The sequence below is a fragment of the Scleropages formosus genome, chromosome 14, assembly GCF_900964775.1.
Source record: "Scleropages formosus chromosome 14, fSclFor1.1, whole genome shotgun sequence".
In the NCBI taxonomy this organism is placed as follows: Eukaryota; Metazoa; Chordata; class Actinopteri; order Osteoglossiformes; family Osteoglossidae; genus Scleropages; species Scleropages formosus.
The window spans coordinates 15,691,795-15,714,248 of record NC_041819.1 but is presented as its reverse complement, the minus strand read 5'-3'; the positions used below and the strand labels follow the sequence as shown (position 1 = coordinate 15,714,248).

The 22,454-nt window shown below is 42.8% G+C and overlaps 1 protein-coding gene across 2 annotated transcripts in view; it reads right to left on the bottom strand.

Moving 5' to 3' along the window:
* Positions 1-22,454, bottom strand: part of gab3 (GRB2 associated binding protein 3) — a 41,877-nt gene continuing 19,423 nt past the window's right edge. For both annotated transcript variants that reach the window (XM_029257785.1, XM_029257784.1), the window contains exons 2-10: positions 18,341-18,644; positions 9,497-9,716; positions 8,799-9,166; positions 7,968-8,023; positions 7,345-7,606; positions 5,497-5,587; positions 3,959-4,043; positions 3,037-3,156; positions 1-2,735 (exon numbers count right to left, since the gene is read on the bottom strand). In XM_029257785.1, the coding sequence (XP_029113618.1) occupies positions 2,619-2,735; positions 3,037-3,156; positions 3,959-4,043; positions 5,497-5,587; positions 7,345-7,606; positions 7,968-8,023; positions 8,799-9,166; positions 9,497-9,716; positions 18,341-18,644 (1,623 nt within the window). In that variant the 3' untranslated portion in view covers positions 1-2,618. The remainder of the gene's footprint in view (positions 2,736-3,036; positions 3,157-3,958; positions 4,044-5,496; positions 5,588-7,344; positions 7,607-7,967; positions 8,024-8,798; positions 9,167-9,496; positions 9,717-18,340; positions 18,645-22,454) is intronic.

The following is a 22,454-nucleotide window of genomic DNA, read 5'->3' as shown; positions in this document are numbered from 1 at the left end:
CTATAAATCAGTTAAATTAATCTAATTTAATCTTAATTAATTAATTCATTCATTAATTAATGAGTGCAATAATCATCTTTTAGGTATTGGCATTTTACATAAAAGTGACTAACCAGACTTTGTTCTTAATTCATGCAAGGAAACGAGGAATACCAACCATTTTGATCACTTTTGCATTCCTGTCACTTTTTTCGGGGAAAATAATTTTCCTCTGTTGAACATTTTGATGGTCACAGTACTAGGCCTTAGAATTACATGTAATCTCTCTTAATCAAACAATTTAAAAAATTTCAGGGCTTGCTTTGACTAATGACAGTCCCAGTTATAAAGTCCTAAAATCAATAAAACAAAGAGCATTATTTTAATATAAAGGAAAATCTGAAAAGGTTTAATTCAAATGAATTAACACTGTTCAACAGCATTGTCTATTTTTACTTGATGACTTTTCTGACCTGGACCTGTTGGACCACTGTGCATTCTGGTTATTTCCAGCTGAGCTTTCAATTATTTTTGATTGAGCTGTTGAATGACTTTCAGTGGGTTTCCTCCCACAGTCCAAAGACATGTGTTTCGGGTGAATCGGTGACTCTAAATCACGTGTGGAGTGTGTATGTGCGAGTAAATGAGTGTATGTAATTGCTCAGGGAGGGACTAGTGTACTGTCCAGGGTATACCCTGCCTCTCACCCTGCGTTTCTGAACCGACACAACTCTGCATCAAAAAAGCAGTTGCTGATAAATAGATAGATGAATGAATTAATGAATGATTTTGGGTTGATCTGGAAGTCTCTATAAAAGTGAAAAATAGCTAGACATTTCTAACATTTCCATAAAACAAATAACACAAGAGTTCATCATTTCAGTTAAACAGCCATTACAGCAATTTTTTTCTTTATCATTCTAAGCTTTTCAGCAACTTTATTATTAAATGATGTAAAGTTCAGTACTAATTTACTTGGTTTAATTATAAGAAATGAGAAAATAAAGAAAACCCATTTTACTGCTCAAATTATGCGTAGTACTGTATCGATGTCTTAGGATCAGTGTGTTGAATCATGTGATTCACTAAATCATCACCAACGACGTGTCCAAGTGCATCACAAGATGTGTGCAATAAAAAAGAAATAGTTCAGTCAGCTGATCCAATGAATATACAACGTTGTATAAACTGATTAGAGATGGAATAAACAAGGCTACACAGGGATCAGCAAGCTAAAAAAGCCAGCGACGATAAATCACAAGTGGGCAAAAAAGTGGTGATCGGCAGATAAAACCTTTGGGAAAAAGATTTCGAAATAAATATGCACAGTCACAGGTGTTGGTCAAAACATCTCTATGCTTGGCGGATATAAAGATGAGCTATAGAAGGAATGTAAACTAGATTAATTAAAGAAAAAACAAAAGCCTCTTCAATCTTCACATTGTCACAGCCCTGATTTCAAAGCATTTGAAACCCCATTACAGGTGAAATTTTCGAAAATATGCGAAGTACTCGATCTTATTGACTTTTGCCGCTCTGTGACCATACGCTACCCATAATGAGTTGAAGGGAACAGACAATGACTTTGTGGTCGGTGAGGCTGTAACACCGCATACTGCACTGTACTGTACTGTCACCTCCATGTTTACTTTTTTGTGCTACATACATATTGGTTTCAGTAAAGATCTGGGTGAAGATTTCATTCCTGGGTACCCTAAAAGTCCTCCCCAACTTATTAATCATCTCTCATTTGAATGTAAATCGCATGTGAGCGTGAAATAAGTCCTGTAATGCGTACTTCATTGTGAAGCGTAGTGAAGTGGATGTGATCACAGCATAGTGGCACCTGCGTGACACTGCTGGAGTCGAACCGTAATCGTTACGGCCGAAGGGCGGGAGTGGGCCGGATGGGACCTGGATCGGGATGGGATGGAAGACCTAGGGGCGGGTCGGCAGGGGCCCGGTGTGTGGCCCTCATGTGTAGCTGCATCTCAGCTCTGACAAACTGCCAGTCAGACAAAAGGAGTGTGACGGAGGTGACGGGGCTCATCCAAGCAGCACTCGCTGCGGGTTCCATGGGACGCTGGGCGCTGCTCTTCCTCACTCTTACTCATATGAAAAGGAAAAAATAAAGGTGGGTTTTCCAAGTACGTGTCACACACACCCCTCCCCCCACACTCAGCCACGCTCTTACTCCAGTGCTGTTCTTAAAGGCCAAAAACTGAAATCCAGCTGCTCCAATTACAATTACTTGTGACTTGTATATACATATCAAACTTTCTTCCATGTTTTTACACATATGACATCGAATGATGTGTTATAAAGTGCTATTGCCACAGGCAACAAGCCACACTGCTCATGCTATGAAATTCACTCGTGGATTTTATACATAGATCTGGAAAGTGCTTACGTACTGTATTAATTACTCATAGTATTTTATGTTTCCTTTTGAAGCTATTAACTATTTATTACTGTCTTTCAGCAAAATAATTGTATTGATTGTACAAAACGATTTTTGAGCTAAGCTTTTTTTTGGTCTGGTTCAGTATAACACAGCAAGGATTGATGCTGGGGACTTTTTTGGAGAAGCGAATTTTCTGTCGGGTTCGTGTTTTGTTCTCGCTTTTTCCCAGCATGCATTACACCTTGGACTGGCGAACGTCCTTCCACTCCATTTTAGTGTTCTGCAAAGCCTGTGTCTTCTGTTCGTCCACCAGAACGTAGTCCACTCGGTCTTCGTCGGAGAGAAAGGGCTTCTGCAACAGGCCACAAATTTATAAGCAGTGGGAAAGAACAATTAAAGGTTATTATTAATTATTATAATGTTAAGATATAGGTTCTGAATTTATATTTCAATTTCAACTTTTATTTAATTTATTCCTATAGTTAAAGTTTTTCTCTGTAGCGACCTACCTCTTAAATTTTATAACTTTCATAAATTCAGGGTAAATATATTGCTCAAGGCTACAACAGCAGCCTGAACCGCCTTCTGGCCATTACATAATTTCATACAAGGATGGCAAATGATTGCGCTTCTTGCACTGCGTGGACGCTCACCTTCTGGACGGGCGAGGGAGAGGCCGAGTTGAAGTCCAGCGACAGATAATCGAGGTTCGACCGTCTCGGCCAGAGAGACGCTGCGTTGCCATTTGGGGATAAGAAGAGCTGCTTTGACTCCTGATTTTAACAGAGGAGGGGATGGAATTAGCAGAGCCGAACTGCTGCGGCAAAGGAAGTAATGTCACCCGACTCTCTGACGTACCATCAGCACCCACACTTTGCTTAGCGGCTAAATCTAATTTCCCGGAGCGAGTCGGGCGGAGGGGCTGTGTATGGTGCTCCTTCTTAAAGTGTGAGGCAACTGTCAGAGTATTTAATCATTCATAAGGGCTCTGGGAAATTATTCCACATCAACAGTGCTCTTGACGTTCGGGCGTTTCACATTCCTGCCTTATTTAAATCAAATGGAGCTTCGCACCAGAATTCTCTGACGAATGACTTTTGTCTCATGAGGAAATGCAGGTCATTAGCGAACATTTCTGATCTTCTCCCAGATTTTACTCACTTCTTCATGTTGATTATTCTGGACTGGGCCTGGACTCCTTGTTCTCAGTTCATTTAACATGTCTACGTTAATAGCTAGTTGATATTAGTTATCGACCGATCGATCCATCCACCATCCATCCATCCATCCATGCAAGATCATGGTGGTCCAGAGCTTATCCCAGAAGAATAGGGTGTGAAACGGGACACCCTGGACAGGATGCTAGCCCCTCACAAGGCAAACACACACTCATTCAGTCACACATGCACACACTATGGGCAGTTAGAGTCCTGCCAATAGTTAATACTAGTTTTATCACCATTTTTAAAATTCTGGGCTAAATCCACTGATTTGCTCATCGTTCTCTTAGTTTGGTTTCTTCACGAAACACATTCTGAGTGTTTTTAATTTTAAATTGGCATTGAGGGCCATTACCATTAAGAAGCAGCTGTCTTCTTGGCCTCCTGGTAGTCCTCCAGTGAAAGGTTTCCTCTCCAGTTGCCAACAGTTTATTGAGGTACTATGAAAATCACAATTATAGCGATGAAATAAACACGCAAACAAGTAAATAAATAAATATTTAACATTAACCTTAAAATATAATATGTATGAGTGGTTTAATCATTTCATTTTTTTCTTTCCAACAGGACTTGGTCACCAAAAAAAGACTAGAAATGTCATATACTTGAGACTGTCATATACTTGAGCTACTGCTGCAATTCTACTCTGCAGTCATTGAGTCCGTCCTCTGCACCTCTATAACTGTCTGGTTCGGCTCAGCTACGAAGTCAGACATCAGAAGACTGCAGCGGATAGTTCGGACTGCCGGAAGAATCATCGGCACATCCCCCCCAGCTCTCCAAGAACTGCACTCGTCCAGAGTCAGTAAAAGGGCGAGCAAAATCATTCTAGACCCCTCACATCCAGGCCACTTCCTCTTCGAACCCTTGCCATCTGGCCGGCGCTACAGAGCACTGAGCACCAGGACAGCCAGGCACAAGAAAAGTTTCTTTCCTCAGGCCATCTACCTCATGAACACCTAAATCTCTCCCCTAGAGAGTAAACCGTGCAATACATAATGCTATTTATATTTATAACTATTTATCACATTTCTCTTACACTCCCTTGCATTTGTATCTAGCGACTATTTTTGTACTATTTTTGTATATTGGGTACTTTATATTTTTTAAATATTTTTTATCCCTTGCTCACATACTCTATCTTCTCATCTGTGTCTTGTCACTGTCATTCTGTCTGTGCTGTGGTAGTTCCTGTCACCAAGACAAATTCCTTGTGTGTGCGAGCATACTTGGCAATAAAGCTCGTTCTGATTCTGATTCTGATTCTGATTACATTGTGAGAAGAAAAAGGAAATCCGACAATGACAATGTGAAAGAAAAACAAGCGAATAAATAGATGCAAATAAATTAATTAAAATAATCACTTAAATATTAAACTGCTTTTGTCTCCTGGTGTGAGTCACTGAATAATGGAATTTTTATGACCATCGAGATTCATGCAATATTTGTTTAATTTACAGAAATAAATTGTCGGTCCCAAATGAAAAAAAGACGACAGGTGACATTATCGCAGCACGAGACTCCATGCAATTAGACTGCATTAAAGCTACGGCTTTAATCACAATCATCATCACAACATTAATGCAGTAAAAATCAACTAAGTGTGGAGTCAACGGGCAGCGGCACCAGAGCCACTTACTCATTCAGCTGATGCTTTTCTCTAAAGCAACTTACACTGGTAAGCTATTTACAGTTTTTTACCCATTTACAGAGCTGGGTAATTTTTAGTGTTTCATTTCAGGGTAAGTACCTTGATCAAAGGTACTAGAAGCTGGGATATTTTAGTGGAAGCGAGCAGCTCAAAACACTATGCCACCTGCTGCCCTGGTGACACCCGAGGGGACGCTGTCCGTGTAGGAGCTGAGGAAGGAGCAAGCGTGATCTGGCACTCACCCAGGTTCTGTATGAGTTCTTATGAGGGGCAGGTGGGTGGGATATTCTCTGATGGTGGACAGACCACGCAGGTCCAGAGGCGGAGGTCTCGCTGCAAACCAGGAATCAAGCAACACTGTAGATCATTCTCTATTTACTGACAGCATGGTATAACGTGAGGGAGGGGGCAGTATTCCAGCAAGTCTGCTGTCCCTTTCATTATTTATGTAGAACTGTTCCTTAGTTATAATGCTAATATTTTGAAGGACATAACAGACCATAGACCCTATAAAAAGGTTTTTTTTTTTTTTTTTTTTTCTGAAGGGGAGAAAAAGTGAAGTAGCTGGTAGCATTGTGGTTAGAAGTGCTGCCTTTGGATATTAAGGTTGCTGGTTCACATTTAACCCAAGGTATCCTTCAGCAAGGTAAAAATTACTCAGCTGTATGAAGTGGTGAATAATTGTAATTCGCTTCGTTGCATAAATATCTACTTTGCACCATTCGCTGTCTACGTCTGCTTCATTTATTTATTCCGGTGTTCCTCTCTATCTGCTGGTCCCCCAACACCTGACAAGGTGTTACACCCTGGAGCTTCAGGGTTCTTGAATTCTGCATGTTTTACATCTTATGCCAGTAAACCAACTTCTCACGGGCATTTAAAATTATTTTTATATCTAAAACCAATTAGAAGCAATACCAGGTACAGCTGCCAGAGAGAAGACTGTCATACACTGCGTCACGCCTTCCACCTCGGCAATGAGGAACACCTGCGGCTCAGAACGCTGCGGAACCACATTCGGCGTTACTGCTCACCAGCGCTTCTCGCATCGCCCTGTTCACCTTTCCTGACTTCCCCGTCCTAGCTCCCGTTCCTCGACCCTCTTCCTCCTGACCCTCCTCGTCTTCCTCGATCTTCCGGACGGAAACACGACACACCGATACATCCAAGAGCTATTTCCTTGGACTTGGACTACATTTACGCAAATTCACTCAGCTGAAGTTTTTCTTTACAGTGTTGAGCTACACAGCAACAGTGCTTTACACATTTATACAACTGGGTCGTTTTTACAGGAGCAATTCGGGGTAGGTATCTTGTTCAAGGGTCCTACGTGAAGCCGAAGGATTCAAACCCGGGACCTCCAAATCTGGAGTGGGGGGGGCAGCTCTAACCACCGTGACACCAGCTGCACCTCCATTGCAAAATGACTCCAAAGTTTTACCTTTATTATGTTGGCTGCTGCATAATCTGTACAGTATTTCCTTATGTTTCTCTTAATTTTCGTTTCAGGAAGTATAGTACAGGTACACTTTTGATCGTTGTAACTGACTGATTTATAAACATACTAAAGGCTAGTTCAGGCGTGTCCAACATGTGCCCCCCACTTCATGACATGCAGCTATCAAGAACATTTGTGAAATTATTACCATATGCTATACCAATTACAAATACAATAAATTTTACTGACTCACATGACAATACATTAATCAGACACATAGCTGAACACATACTACACCTAAATAAAATAAAATAAAATAAAATAAAAAGCTCGTTGTTCAGAACTATATTTTGGGAAATTTTTTTGGGGGGAAAACTGGAAAAGAGTTTCTCCCCGAACAGAACTGCAGTAATGGAGCAAAGGACCTCAAATGACAGGTCACATGTAGCCCTCAGTGGGACAGTCACGCGTCCAACACCCTGCTCTTTGTTCTCAGGTTATGAACCGATGACAGCAGCTATATTCTGTTTCTAGGCATCTTCTGAGTGATACGGCCTTTTCAAAGGACCAGATGGCAGAGGAACTGTCATATCGCCACTTTCCCGGAGCTGCTGCACCGCACGAATACAGCCTTTCCGACATCTGTCCTCACCTCTTCTGCGGGGTTTCAGGTCCCGGTTCACAGGTGGGGGCTCCAGGTCGCAGGGCATTCGTCGTGACGGGGGTACGGGCGGTGGAGCGTCAGCGTTGCCGTTCGACAACAGGAATTTGGCGGAGGAAGGGCTCATGGGAATGTAGCCGTCCGAGGAGCCGTCCAGCGTGGAGACAGGGGAGGACACGCGAGAGTCCATGGGCACGTACGAGTCTTCGTTGCAGGAACCCCAGCTGGGGCTGCCGATCATGACTGAGTGAGGCTGAAAGGCGAGAGCAAAACACACACAGCAAACCGATGACCATGATATGCCGCATGCTTGAAGACATCATCCATCCATTCATCCATCCATCCATCCATCCATCCATCCATTATCAATATGTGCTTGTCCAATGCAGTGTCATCAAGGTCCAGAGTCTTCCCAAGAAGTATAAGGCATGAGGCAAGGTACACTGTGGACAGGACACCAGTCCATCACAGGGCAATCACACACACACACACACACAAACACACACACACACACCATGCTGCCTAAAAATAATTGTGTTTGTTTAAAACATTGTTTATGAGATATGTATCTAAGCGTGAGAATCAACTCTGCGGCAATCTGAAGCCTTCCTCACCAAATTGAGGCTGAGCCGCTTGTTCCAGCTCCTTGCTGTCCTCCCCTCGAACTCCCCTGAAAGAAAGAGTCCTGCTGTCAATGCATTTTCCATTCTGGACATGAAAGAAAGTCCAGGAGTTTTATTCTTCGTTCTTATTAGAGGATCACTTTGTGGTGCTGTCAAAAGTACATATAGATGATTCAGCGTATTTTCTCCACCAATGCATATTAAAAGCAGTGGTGCTTTCCATTTGTAGTGCGACAGAATGGGAAAATAAAGTTGTGTGTGTGTGTGTGTCAGGGATATGTCAAGATTTTCCTGTTAAATCATTCCAATTGTAAGTAGATGCTCTGCGAAACAGGCGTCTCGGTGCTATCCGAGATACGCCTGCTGAACAGAATCGGAAGGAAACACCCAAACATCTGTCCAAATATCGACTGGATATTTACGTGTGCATGTTGGCAAATCAAATATTTAAATTAAATATTTATCTGTTGCTTTTCTCCAGTGACATTTACAGCATAGGTATTTATCGTTTCTCAATATCATTTATCGATTTTCCCATGATTTATACAGCGGGGTAACTTGTACTGTATAAATTTAGAGGAATTACTTTGCTTAAGGATGTTATAGCTGGAGCAGGGATTCCAACCTGGGACCTCTGAGCCCAGAGATGGCAGCGCTAACCACTACGCCACCTGCTGGAACAGCATAATTATTTTTTTAGAGCCTGTTCCTTTTTCCAGTCTAAGTTACTGAAATCTTCCGTATCCCGAAGTTGACAACAAATACGTCCAGGCGTTGCTGAGCCCCCAATTGTGAGCCCCTGTTTCCGTTGGGTCACTGTACCTCTCCGCACATGATCAAGTCCCGCCAGTGAGATCCTCCGTGGAATGGCAAGGTGGCAGCTATCATCGGGGCTGCGCTCGGTGAAGTGGCTGGGCTTGGGCGGCCGCGGTGGTGGCGTACAGCCGTCTGCACTCCCGTTCGGGAGCGAGCTGGAGGGTGGCTTGTCAAACTGGAACACCTCCGCCAGGGGGTGGTGGAGGTTCTGCGAGGAGATGGAGGACGAGGCGCTCAGGGGAGGGTCCGTGGGGCCCAGCGCTAGGAAGGGGGAGAATGGGTTGGGGCACAGGGGTGATGGGAACACGTCCTCGAAGGTGTTGTCTGAGGAGCTGTACTCCAAAGAGCGGTCCGAGTTCGAGCAGCTGTTGCACCTGCAGAAAAACAAACAAACAAAACAGTCACTCTCCATTATGATTTGCCCAATGCAAGTTTGCGGAGCTCAGAGCCTATTGCGGAAGCACAGGGCATGCGGTAGGGCACACTATGGATAGGACGCCACTCCACAGCAGGGAAAACAAAGAAATAAATAATAACAGTAACTAGAAATATTATTTCTTGCTTCATGGTCTTACCCAAAGAAACTACCAACTTAACTCAATGGTGCAATGGAAGGGCCTCCACTGAGACTGGAGCAGGACACCATCAGGTTACCCCTCGCATCAAGGCGGTGCCCTGGAAGGCGTTGAGAAAGTGAGCCTTGCCTGGTGACGCTGGCTGGCCCCGTCTCGCACTGCGACAGGAACAGGTAGTCCAGCGGCAGGCTGCGCTCCGACTCGCTGCGACTCCCCTCGGCGGCACCTCCGCCGGTAGGGGTGGGGGTGGGAGCGACGAGGGCGGGGGCGGTGACGGCAGTGGCGGCAGGCTCAGGGCTGGCTGCATCAGGAGACATGGCGGGAGAGGGCTGCTGGGACTCCACCGAGTCTGCGGGAAGGGCCAGAGGAGAAGCGCTTTTACCCTAGAGGCGGGCAGCAGCCGCAGTGCATCATACGGCAGGTTTGTGCTTAAAATTCACACTGAGGTTCAGAGCTCATCAGCAGGCAGGGGAACACGGGGGTCAGTGAGCCTTTCATTCCCAGCTCTCCATCTATACACACACACACACACACACACAGAGAGGAAGAGAGAGGGTGCAAAGGGTACATGGAGACATACAGTATATATACACACACAGAAAACAAAGTCAATAAGAATCTGGAACACATTTTTTTTGCAAGTTAAAACATTTTTGGTTTCATTTCATTTTTAAACGTTCAAACTTACATACACACATACATGAAACAGCATACACACCAATTCTCCACATGTTGTGGTGAGATATTTGCCTGGCATATCTGCTTAAAGACTAGCTCTGTTTTACATTAAGATGCGGTTCCCTGTATGTTTTACCACGGTGAAAATTTGCTGGAATTCTCCAGCAGGGGGTGCCTGACAACCGAGCTCCCTCTGGAATGGTAACTTTATTCTTAAGACAATCTTAGACATTTATGTAAATGTGTCTGTGTATGGGGGGGCGGGGGTGCGGTGGCGCAGCGGGTTTGGCCGGGTCCCGCTCGAGGTTCGAGTCCTGCTTGGGGTGCCTTGCGACAGACTGGCGTCCCGTCCTGGGTGTGTCCCCTCCCCCTCCAACCCTGCGCCCTGTGTTGCCAGGTTGGGCTTTGGATCACCACGACCCCGCTTGGGACAAGCGGCTTCAGCCAATGTGTGTGTGTGTGTGTGTCTGCGTATAAAGGAAATTAATTAAAATCGTACATTGTGAAATGCATAAAAAGCAACGGTACAGCTGTTACATAATCCCTACTTTAAGGATTTATTTTGCACATCATTCACTCACAGCCTTGGTGGTTCAGAGCCTATCCCAAAAGCAATGGGTGTGAGGTACGGTGCCCCCTAGATGGGAGAGCAGTCCATCAACGTGTCTTTGGAAACCCACACAAACATGAGGAGAACGTACAGACTCAAGACAGAGAGATGGAGTCAAACCCACGCCCGAACCTGCAGCCCAGGGACCGTGCAGCACACAGGCCGCACAGCATGCCACCCAACATGAAAACATGATTTACAAACGTCTTTGATTTTTTTTAAAAATCCATAATTAATCCATAATCAGTGTTCCTCTCCTGATTTTTTGTTCCTTTTCTTTAAACATTTGCATGTAGGCTTTGAAGTGCTATGTGATCGCATTAAGATGTGACCATCACCGTGTTGCACAAGTTGTTTACTTCCTTTTACATCAGTAAGTCAACCAGTGCATTCTGAGCAAAGGCAATAACACATTAATGATGAATGCAAGAACCCTCCCATTATTGCCCATAACTTCAGTCTGCAATTTACATTCAATAAGCAAAAATTATTACTCATCTCACAGATTATTGATGGATGCCTTTGAAAGATGCATGGCTTCAGTAGACTTTAGGCAAGTAGATAGACACTGTAACAGCATAACAGAGGAATTATGAGGCTCCTCGAGGCTGAGGTTAATATTAATATTATTACATTATTCTGAGCGAAATAAACTAGCTGCTTAATGGCAGGTGAGGCTGATGTAAACGTGCGTCCCCATGGCATCTGTATCTTTGGCAGCATACAGTCAAATTCACACAGTAGACTTCTATGCTGTATGTTCAGTGTTTTGCATGACATTTATTTATTTATCTATTTATTTCTTTATGTATCATTTGTACTGCAGTGAAGCACAACAGGGGAAGCAACATCTGCTCAAATGCCTTGCAGCATTAACTGTTGGTATTGCAACATGGGCTGCCAGAATTGTGGAAATATACTGGACGAAGCTGTGGTAGAGTTACCGAACCTCCTGATGTTGAAAGGGGGGCAGGAAGCGACGCTCTTGACAGCTCCGTTTGGCAATGTCGCTCGCTGTTATTCTGCAAATTCGCTCCTGTGCAGCGCACTTGTTCTTTTTTCCAGCATTTGCATTCTGTTTGAAAAGCGCAGTTTGGCCAGATAAGATTTATCTCGAAGAGCGCACGCTCCAGTCCTACCGGCGATAGCCACAAAGATAAGCCGAAGACACAGCAGTTCAATAAACACTCTGCCCCCTCCTGGAACCGCGTGGTTTTGAAAAAGCTGGCCTACCGTTGCCGGCCAACTTTTGCCACGATCGCATTTGCTTGATGGCTTTTGGAGAACGTCGATCACGACGTCAACATCGGGTCAAGGTCGCTACAAGCCTGCTTCGGCCTGTGCCAAATTTGTTTGCCAAATTAGACCCGGTAATACGCGAATCACCGTAGACAGCCTTTCAGCGTTGCCTGAAAAAGGATTAGAGTCTCCAGCCTCAGGAAAGCATGAAATTGTCATCAAAGAGATGAGCAAAGGACCTGCGTATGAGCATTCCGTGTCTAATACCTTGGAAAAGAACATGTTCTAAAATATTAACTTGCTCATAGTACTGAAGACGTGATATTGTACAGAAATAATTCTAATGATCAAACAGCAAACTGTTGTATTGCGCTATTATTACAGCAATAATAACTCAATAGGAAGTCAATACCGGTTCATGAATATAACGAAGTATTAGATACAACGGTGCCCTTTTCATAATTTTGCAATGTATTTCATAACAAAGGCTATTACTAATTACGAGGGAAATCGTCTTCCTCGCTCTGGTGTTTTTACTCCTCTAAACCAGCGCTTCTAATGGAAAATCATTCTCTTATCTGCATATCCATCCGTACTTTTCCATATTTTTAGTTAGTAGATTTTACGTTATACTCCGTGAGCCGGGTCGGTGAGTTCAGCTGACTAATTGGTTCACTTTGCCAGCATATTTCACTTTGCTAGCATATTGCAAGCAGCCAGATGGATTTCAGATCAAATGCTGTGGCCCAGTGCAGACCAAATACACCCGGTACGTGTAGGGAAGATACACAAAGAGTTGTAAACACTATTTTGCCTTTTATGTGTCTAGCATCAGGAAGGTGCTCATGTTTCGGTATATGAATTATATAATTATATATTCTTCAGCTCTTGTCTCGTCGGTTTTGTTTTCATTCACCAGCACACGGTTCCGTTTTCATTCTCGTAATTAGCACCGACTTGTCCCGTGGGCTTTCCCGCCCCGTCTCCTCCCGGTGTTCCGGCACCAGCGTCTTGGTTCCAAGTTGGCTCAGCTGAAACCCCAGGCTGCGTGCCTAATACCCTCCTTCCGCCCAGCTCTGTGGCACCTGTCCTTTCCTCTCTCGCTTTTCTCATTGTGAAATCCAGGCTCCGAGTAACTACCTCCATCTCTCGGCGTCCAGTTTGGCCGAACGCGGGCTGAAGACGAACTCCCGCCTCCTTCCCCAAAGGCCGCTCTAAGCGCGATCTAACTACGAGACTGTGAGCGGGACGATGACGATGAGCAGCTCCGTCCAGATGGCCACGAACTCCACATTCATTAAACTTCCCCGTCCAGATGGCCGGGCGGTTTCATCAATTACAGCTTTTGTTTCACTCTGCAAATATACCCTGCGAGACCGACACGCTGTATTGATTTCCTTCAGAGTTATGCGTCACACTTCATACTTCCCTGTCCACGTAGCTACGAGGAATTGGGTCAGTTAAAAGTCCTCGTCAACATAGCTAGGCAGATGAACCAACCTCGCTTTTCTAATCGCGACCCCCGGTGTCCCTATGCTGCCTCGTTGCTTTCGTTTAATTCATTATTTTTATCCTGTGGCTTGGCAGGCCCTTGGAAATGGATCAGAAACTAGTAGGAAGAATTCCCCAGCAAACTGAAAGTACAACAATTATCGTATTCCCCATCTCCCGAATTTTAGGTTGCCCCGTGTAATCAAGCAAACAAGCCTAAACCGCAATTATTGAAAAGCACAAACACCCGATGATAATTTGTTCCTTTGCCAGAAATCCATGTGATCTGTCAGCACCGTCCCACTGACACACCACTTTTATGCTTTTGCATGCCCTAATACGTAAGGGAATAGTGCAAATATTCTACAGTGTATGTTATGTTTAAGGTGTGTACTATATTAAAACATTGCAAACAATATAGGTGCCTGGGTGGGGCAAGAGAATGTGGATTCCATCCCCGCTCAGTCTGTGTGGAGTTCCCATGTTCTCCTTGTGTCTGTGTGGGTTTCCTATGGGTGCTCTGGTTTCCTCCCACAGTCCAAATACCTGGTGTTCAGGTTCCCCCATAGTGTGTGAGTGACAGAGAGAGTGTGTGTGTGTTCCACTGATGTATGGTTGAGTGACCCCTTGTAAGTAGTGTATCTGGCAGTGTAAGTCACCGTGATGAATAAGATCAGTGTGTGGGCTGATTACACTACATAGAGTTCATTGGAAGTGATTTTGGAGAAAAATGTCTGCTAAACATGTAACTGCAAGCACTATCTATGTGTCACATTGAGTAAAGAGAGGAAAAAACATTGATACACAGGGCTTCGGGAAGTTCCTGTGACATGAGTTGAAATTAAAGGTAATACATGGGATTGCTTACTGAATAATGTGAAAATGACAGCTTGTTTGTACATGTGGTATTTGAAAAAGCCACCTTTTCATCAGATATGTGGTCGGAGGCCTGTATATCATCCTCTGAAGTAATTTTAAAGATAACTGCCTGAGAAGCTCATTGAACAGTGTTTGAAACATCGAGCACATTTATTATGCATATCCTTGTGAAACCGATTTGAGAAAAAAGGCCCCTGAAAGTAACTGCTATAAATGCATGTGTAAATGCCTTCAGTGCCACCGATTTACAAATAAATGTGCGCTAATGTACACGCCAAATCACAAGACATGGAGTGAGAGCTAGCAACAATCTCAGAGCAGATCTACGACATGGTTTGTGGGGAGCCGTCAAAGCGCAATGCATGCTGGGCCTTTTGCTCTCGAAGCCGTGCAGAGTAAATCTACAACTGGAAATCAGCTAAAACATGGGAAAGTATTATGTCTGCTAAGACACAGCTACTATAAACTTTGGACTTAAGTGACTCTACAAGTGATTCATTATTGGTCCTCCTGAGACAGAAATTTGGAAACTGATGAGCACTTTAAGAGAACTAAAGGAAAAAATACTAAAATATGAAGAAATTGAATATATTAAAATAAAATAAAATACTGAGTTCTGAAATAAAAACAACCAAAATGAAAAGTATGACAGAGTGACTTGTTATCTTTCAAAAAAAACCTCTGCCGAAACCATTCACAGACGTCAGTGGATCATGCATTCATTGCTTTACCTTCCTGGCACTATTTGTCCCACATTTTGCAATGTTTCGCTCTTTTCTCAGAATATATATTTTCATATATAAACACATTTCATCAGAAAGTGAGATTAGCTTTCGGCTGAAATGTTACTCAATATGTTTTTGAGCCTGTAGACAGTGAGGTAAAACCTATCCTCTGCCACTGCTTCCTGCTGCGGAACCAGGCTCCACACTTCTTGTCTATGTCTCACACTTCAAGGCGTAATTTTGGTCTGAAGGGAATATAAATGAGACTACCCTTCAATATTATAAAACAATATGGAATAACAATATTTCTAAACAATAAACAATAAAATCAGCTCTAATGTTAACAGGCAGATTAAATATTGGACAAGCTAAACACTGGCTGTGTGTCTTATTTTATTTATATTTATATGAAATATTTATTTATATTTAATGACATTCTCTTCACTTATCTATTTTCTAAAATTAAAAATAATAAAAAAAATAAAACAAAAAAAAAATCTGTTTCAGATGAGAAGTGACCTGTATTTCTGGTCCTAGAGGTAGACGTCACTAAAACGTACGAAACCAGTATAACTGTGAGGGACCACCTTCATTCATCTCGCTTCTACGGTGTTTACAGATTGTGATTGGTGTTTGTGAGCCTTGGTGATTAGTGAAAATGCAAGGAATGCTGTTCAAATATATGGGATGACTCAGTCAACAACTGGCCTCAATAGTATGAGGAGATCATGTATTTCTACGTTCAGTCACTTTAATTTAGTTTTAATTTTATTCCAGTCTCAAATTAATAAAGATTAATCTTTTAAAAATATATATTATAGTTTTACCCCAGAATTTTACAGATCCTGACATGAACTTAGGCTACCTCTATTATATTAACCTGCTGACTTTATAGATAATTAAGAAAGGTGAAAATGCCCAGAGGCTGACAAACACTGCGCATTTTTATTGGATGATCAAAATAGATTTCGAACACTGTGGAAACTATGAATTTCTTCATGTAGTAATTTTTAATTTAAAAAAAAAAAAAAAATCTCATGTTTTACAGAGTTTATTTTTTCACTTAGCATAGGTTTATCTGAGGTTTTTACTGAAACAAAACAGCAAATAAGTTAAGGGATGCGCTAATTGGCTTCTTGGAGCTCTTTCTGCAGCGGTATTCCAGGGCACCGGGTCTCAGTTCATAAGGCCCCTATGGAGCACGAACGAACGCCTATAGAGTACTGAATAAGTGGTAAAAGTGACTTTGAATTTACAAACAAATCAATTTACAAATGGACTTCCAATCCCTGCTGTGTTCAGAAACTGAGGAACCAGTGTTCCGGCCATGGAGCAAACCCACATCTGTGTGTAAAGCTATGGCATAATAAATCACATATATTACATTAGTTTGTTTTATATTAAAATACTTTGTAGGCAGCTAGTTTTATATCTTGCACCTTATCATACAGCTGAAAAATCTCATCCATTCCAGTACCGAAACACTGTTATTCTGTTTTTCCATGCTTTCTCATGGTCTGCCATTTGGTGAAGGAAAATTAATTTGCAAACACGTTTGATATTCTCTTCAGACAAATATGCCTGAGGCGATTTCAGACCTTCAGTGTTATGAATAAATTTGTTTGCGTTCTCGGTGAGAACGTCAAGACTTGCTTGGAATGTTAAATGGCAAAGCACTTCAACCATGAAGTCAACTCTGACCATGAAAAGAGCAACACAATTATTTTTAAGTTCATATGTTTACATTTTCTATATGTACTAATATTAATATGAAAAAATACAATGCTACACTATCTCTGGTAATATGAAATGCTACAGCTAATTTTTACAAATATATCGTTTACTTGAGATTACGTAAAGAGAATGATTTCCCTCAAAATGTATCAACGCTTTTATTAGATCCTTTGACCCATTTTATTCACCTTTAAGCTCCAAGAACAAGGAAACCTTTCAGTGAACACAAACATGAAGTCATACAAATGATAAAAATTAGATTATAATATACACTAAATGCACAGGGGGTGCGGTGGTGTAGTGGGTTGGACCACAGTGCTGCACTCCGGTGGGTCTGGGGTTTGAGTCCCGCTTGGGGTGCCTTGTGGCGGACTGGCGTCCCGTCCTTGGTGTGTCTCCTCCCCCTCCGGCCTTCCACCCTGTGTTACCGGGTAGGCTCCGGTTCCCCGTGACCCCCGTATGGGACAAGCGGTTCTGAAAGTGTGTGTGTGTGTGTGTGTGTGTGTGTGTGTGTGTGTGTGTGTGTGTGTGTGTGTGTGTGTGTGTGTGTGTGTGTGTGTGTGTGTGTGTGTGTACTAAATGCAGGGGCGTGGGGGTGCGGTGGCGCAGTGGGTTGGACCGGGTCCTGCTCTCTGGTGGGTCTAGGGTTTGAGTCCCGCTTGGGGTGTCTTGCGATGGACTGGCATCCCGTCCTGGGTGTGCCCCCTTCAGCCTTACGCCCTGGGTTGTCGGGTTAGGCTCCAGCTCCCCATGACCCCGTATGGGACAAGTGGTTCAGACAGTATGTGTGTGTGTGTGTGTGTGTGTGTGTGTGTGTGTGTGTGTGTACTAAATGCATTTTAAGCATAAACTGTAAGCTTTAATTCACACACTAAGAACTGTGGGATATATACTGTATATATATATACCGTATATATGCTCACTCTGCTTTGTGACAGAAGTATGTAGCTGAGGCTGATCACTAAACTTATATACACACACACACACATCAGCCTAAGCTGCACATGTCACAAAGCAAAGAGAGGGTTTCCAGTAACCCTATGCAAAAGAGGTCTGAAAATACATCCAAGGAAACTGCAACATACCCAAATGTAAGATATAAGTATATAATGATGGGTATCAATATCAGTGGCAAAAGAAAATATCCATCTAGTGCTTCTCTCATATCATATACTGTATACAGAGAGGGTGTGAGAGACAAGGGGAGATAAACATACATTTAAAGACAACTTCCAGTTTCTAGAACAAGTCGGAGAGGGGCAGAAGCCCTTCATCGGCTTTACTGAGAAGTGTCGAAAATATGCTGTGAATACTATGCCAAACTGAATGCGATGTTGAAAGGTGCATACAGTATACCATGCCATTACATCGTAAAGTTCCACACCTGAGAAACTTGGAATTGGAGAATGTATACGTAGTACAAGTCTGTAATATATATTAGTTAATATGAGAAATAACATAATATGAATAATATATATTACATATAATATGTGTACGGTAATTTCTTGCATTTTCGACACATGCACAAAACACACAAACACACACTTCAAAACATACAAACACACACTAGTGTGTGGTGATGGAAGTCCTCAGCATGTTTTAAATGGTTCTACCTACCAGTACTGTCACTCATGAGGTCAAAGTGGCAGATCTGGCCGATGCTGCGCACCCAGCTGTTCATCTCCTCCTCCGTTTTGGCCACCAGGTAGAAGATGCGGGAGGAGGTCTTGACCAGGAACAGGTGCTGGTTCTGAAACTCGCGACGGATGAGGCGCACCTCCACGTGCACTTGGACCTCGCATTCCCGCAGGTCGATGGAGCGGATCGGCTTCCGGGAGCTCTTGCTGCGGTAGTACTCCAGCACGTCGGGGTCTCCGTTCATACGGCCCCTGCGGAGCACGAACCAACGCCTCCTCCAAGCCTGCAAGGCACCGGAAAGGACAGGTTAAGGACGGATCCTGTTCCTCATTTAAAAAACACTGTTACACGCTGACTTGAACACAAATTCTGCACATTAAACCTAAGTGCCGCAGTTGGATTAACAAATTCTGACCCAAAAATGCACTCAACTGCACAGAAACTTCAGTCCAAACTATTCAGTATCAGTGTGGGAAAATATTTTCCTGCATTTTGGTATGTGATCACGCGCTCGTATCTTCTTTAACATAAGGGAATGTTCTGAGGCCCCGGGATCCGACAGCATCTTCAAGATGTCATTTGGTGCATCTCCTGATTCTTGTTATAAATCTGATTTACATCAGAGGCATAAGAATATGACAGGTGTAATAATGACGATATGTCAATAAGAACATGTCAGGCTTTATATCAGAGGCATACTGCAACACTTATGTCAGGCTTAATAGTTAAACTTGTGGGTAACTACTTATATTAGTATATACTTTACGCAGAGCACATAAAGCAGGCATGAAACCTGACTGTGCATGGAATTCACCTAGAATTAAAATGAATGTATAAAAATTTTTGAGTGCTGTAGCTCTTAATTTTTTTTTTTTTTTTAAAAAAAGCACGTTATTGCAAAATTGGTTTCTACCAATAGCAGCAACTAAGTACATGAATTCTTTATTATAATCAATCATTAAATGTGTCTAAATTGCATTTCTGTGCACAGTCTGAAAAGCATTTAATCTGCCAGGGATTGACAGAAAAAAGAAAACACAATAAAACCATCAGAAATGCATGGTTCTTTTACACGGACCACACACAGTGCTGAGGAAGTCCTAAACAAAGCGGTTTATTCACTTACTTAGTTTGTATAATAATGTGAGCTGCAAGGGTTCGATTTACAGTATAGCCAGTGTCTACCAAGTGGTAAAATGCACTGAGTGAGTGACTATATAGGAGGATGATGATAATATTTAGATGTGGCTGTGTGCGAGATACGCTCTATGGGTGTCTGCTAATTGACTTAGTGGGTGATCAGGATGGTTAGGGGTTGGTCTGTGCGCTTGATGCCCCTTTACCTTTGAAGTCCATCTGTGCCTGAAACAGTCAAGCTGGTTCTACTTTTGCAGCATGCTGGTAGGGTGTTTGTGAACGTGGGCTGTTTGGATCTGCATGACGTTTCTGCCCTATTTTTTCGTTACCTTTGAAGAGCACTGATTCAAAGAATACACAATACTAAGTAAAATACTACGGATAAACTGATGAGTAAACTGGTAAACTCTGCTTTATTACGTTCTGTACTGCTGAGCTCTTCGCATACCACTTCGCCAAAAGAAAGTCCAAAAGCAGAGTAAAAATTACAGCGCCAGTGAAATATTTGAGTCAACCTGCGACAAACCAGTTCCTTTCCCACAAAGTATTTAGTTAAAAACTTTGACCAGGAGAAGAACCACCACGATCTCCTGGTTCCTCTGCAGCAGTTCCCAGAAATGTCGGACACCTGTGTGTTGCTTCGTGTTCGATCTTATGTTCAATTCCTCACATGCAAGTTCTGTTCATGTTGCCTGGGTGTGCTCAAACTTTTGACCTGCACTGAAACTAACCTCACATAATATTTCATTTTATTAAAAAGTATATCTGCCCATACTTTACTTTTTATGCTGTGTGTCTGGTGCAACACCCGAGGCATACCTTTTTGAACCATAATTTTAACCCCACTAAATAGGCTGACACTTATTGTTTATAAAGGAAGCAATAACATAATACAAATATAACTCTGGGGCTGCTTACATGACATTTCTGAGAGTAAGACACGGATGCACACAGTGCATAACCGTTTGCCCCCAGCACGGTCACAGCAAGCCAGAGCCTAAGCTGGCAACACACAGCACAAGACTGAGGGGACACACCCCAGATGGCACCCCAAGCAGGACTCGAACCCCAGACCCACCACATGACAGGCCCCCGCCAAACCCGCTGAGCAACCATGACCCCATTAAGACATACCTCAACATGATTTTTTTTAAACACTTCTCTCAGTTTAATTCTGTATGCAGACTGGTTGTTTAACTTATACAGCATCATCTCATTGGTCATGTTTAGTACAATTTGTAAAGTCAAGGATTCTCACTAATAATGAGTGAATGACACTTTTGTGCACTGAGCGGGAGAAAAGAGGGGATTTTTATTCTTGTTACGCATTAACATATGTAAATGTTTGAGAAGCACATGCTGTATGACGGGTAATGCAATGCAACATAGTTGGTTTCTCATTTGCATACATTGCTCATGAATGATCATAAACAGTTGCAGTGATGATTTCAGTTAAGACCTAACCCTAACCCTGGTCTAACAAGGAAGAAAATCCCTGGTAGGAAGGCATCAATGGGCAGAACTTATGATGACTCACTGCAAAGTGATCTAAACCGTGACTAAATTAAAACCACGTCAACAAAGTGAGGCTCCGTAGGGGGTATAGTGTAATCACCCCACCCTGGATTCCCCAACCTCAGTCAGGTGTTCCAGCCTTGACGGTCTGGCCGTGTTTATGCGAGACAGAAACGTTCAAAAGCGGTCAACTGCTCAACTTTCACCAATCATGGCGCATGGTGCTTAACCACATCTCTGAGTCGAAAGAGGACATTTGACTCTCCTCTGGGTTTTATTCTTAGTTGTCAAACATTCGTGAGTCTGTCACACCCAGTTGTTTGTTTTAATATACGCTTTTTTTAAGTTTGTGGTTAAAGAAATCGAGATCTAAAATAATTTAATAGCACAGATCCCAGAATGAGAACTTTCTTTTACAAGTTAACATGCAGCGAAATTCTATTATCATTATTACAATTATTATCTCCACAGAGGGAAGACAAAGTCCTGTAACACCACTTGAAATGTGTAAAACAGGGTCCCCACTGTAGCTAATTGCTTCGTGCTTTAAGTAGCTCATGGTTGCTGCCTGAAGGTAGTTCGTATCCACAAATACTCCGGTATTACTCATACAGTGGCACAAGCTTTCATGATTTTTGTACATGTGGGCCTCCGGGCTTCAGGTGTTGAGAATGAGGTTATTTTATTTCTTTATTTTTTGCTTTTGGTTTTATTGTGGGGAACTAAGTGCTACATTTCCCAGAAAGAACAAAAAGAGGAAGCCGGTAGTAAATAGCACCATACACGCAAAGTCGGCAACACGAAAAAGGTTGTTTTTTTTTTTTTTTTTTTTTTAGTTTAGTTTCATTTGTTTTTAAAATATTCCAACATCACTGTAATTTTCAGGCTCTGGATTTCAGTTCAACGAATATCATTATTCTGTACGCTCACGTAGTTGCATCTTGCTGATTTAAGGGAGAAATTTCCCCAGTTCCACTTTCCTTGATAAATGTTACGTTTTTATTTAATATACCTAACGTACATTAACCACGCACATTTCCTCTCTTGGGGGGGGGGGGGGGGGGGGGGGGGGGGGGGGGTGCAGCAGGCTTGGTCGGGTCCCGCTCTCTGGCAGGACTGGTGTCCCGTCCTGGGTGTGTCCCCTCCTCCTTTGGCCTTGTGCCCTGTGTTGCCGGGTTAGGCTCCGGTTCACCTTGGGACAAGCGGTTTCAGACACTCTGTGTGTGTGTGTGTGTGTGTGTGTGTGTGTATGGTTTCCTCTCTTAAGACACAATGATCTAAGACATGATGATCTTAAATAGCAGGAAATTTCCAGCCGAATGTGCAAGTTAGCAACCATCAGCAGCTGTATTTTCCACAAATTTCAGCAGTTCTGCATTCTGAGTATTGTGTGATATGTTGAGAGAGCAGAAATAGATTTTACACCCCATCACACTTCACA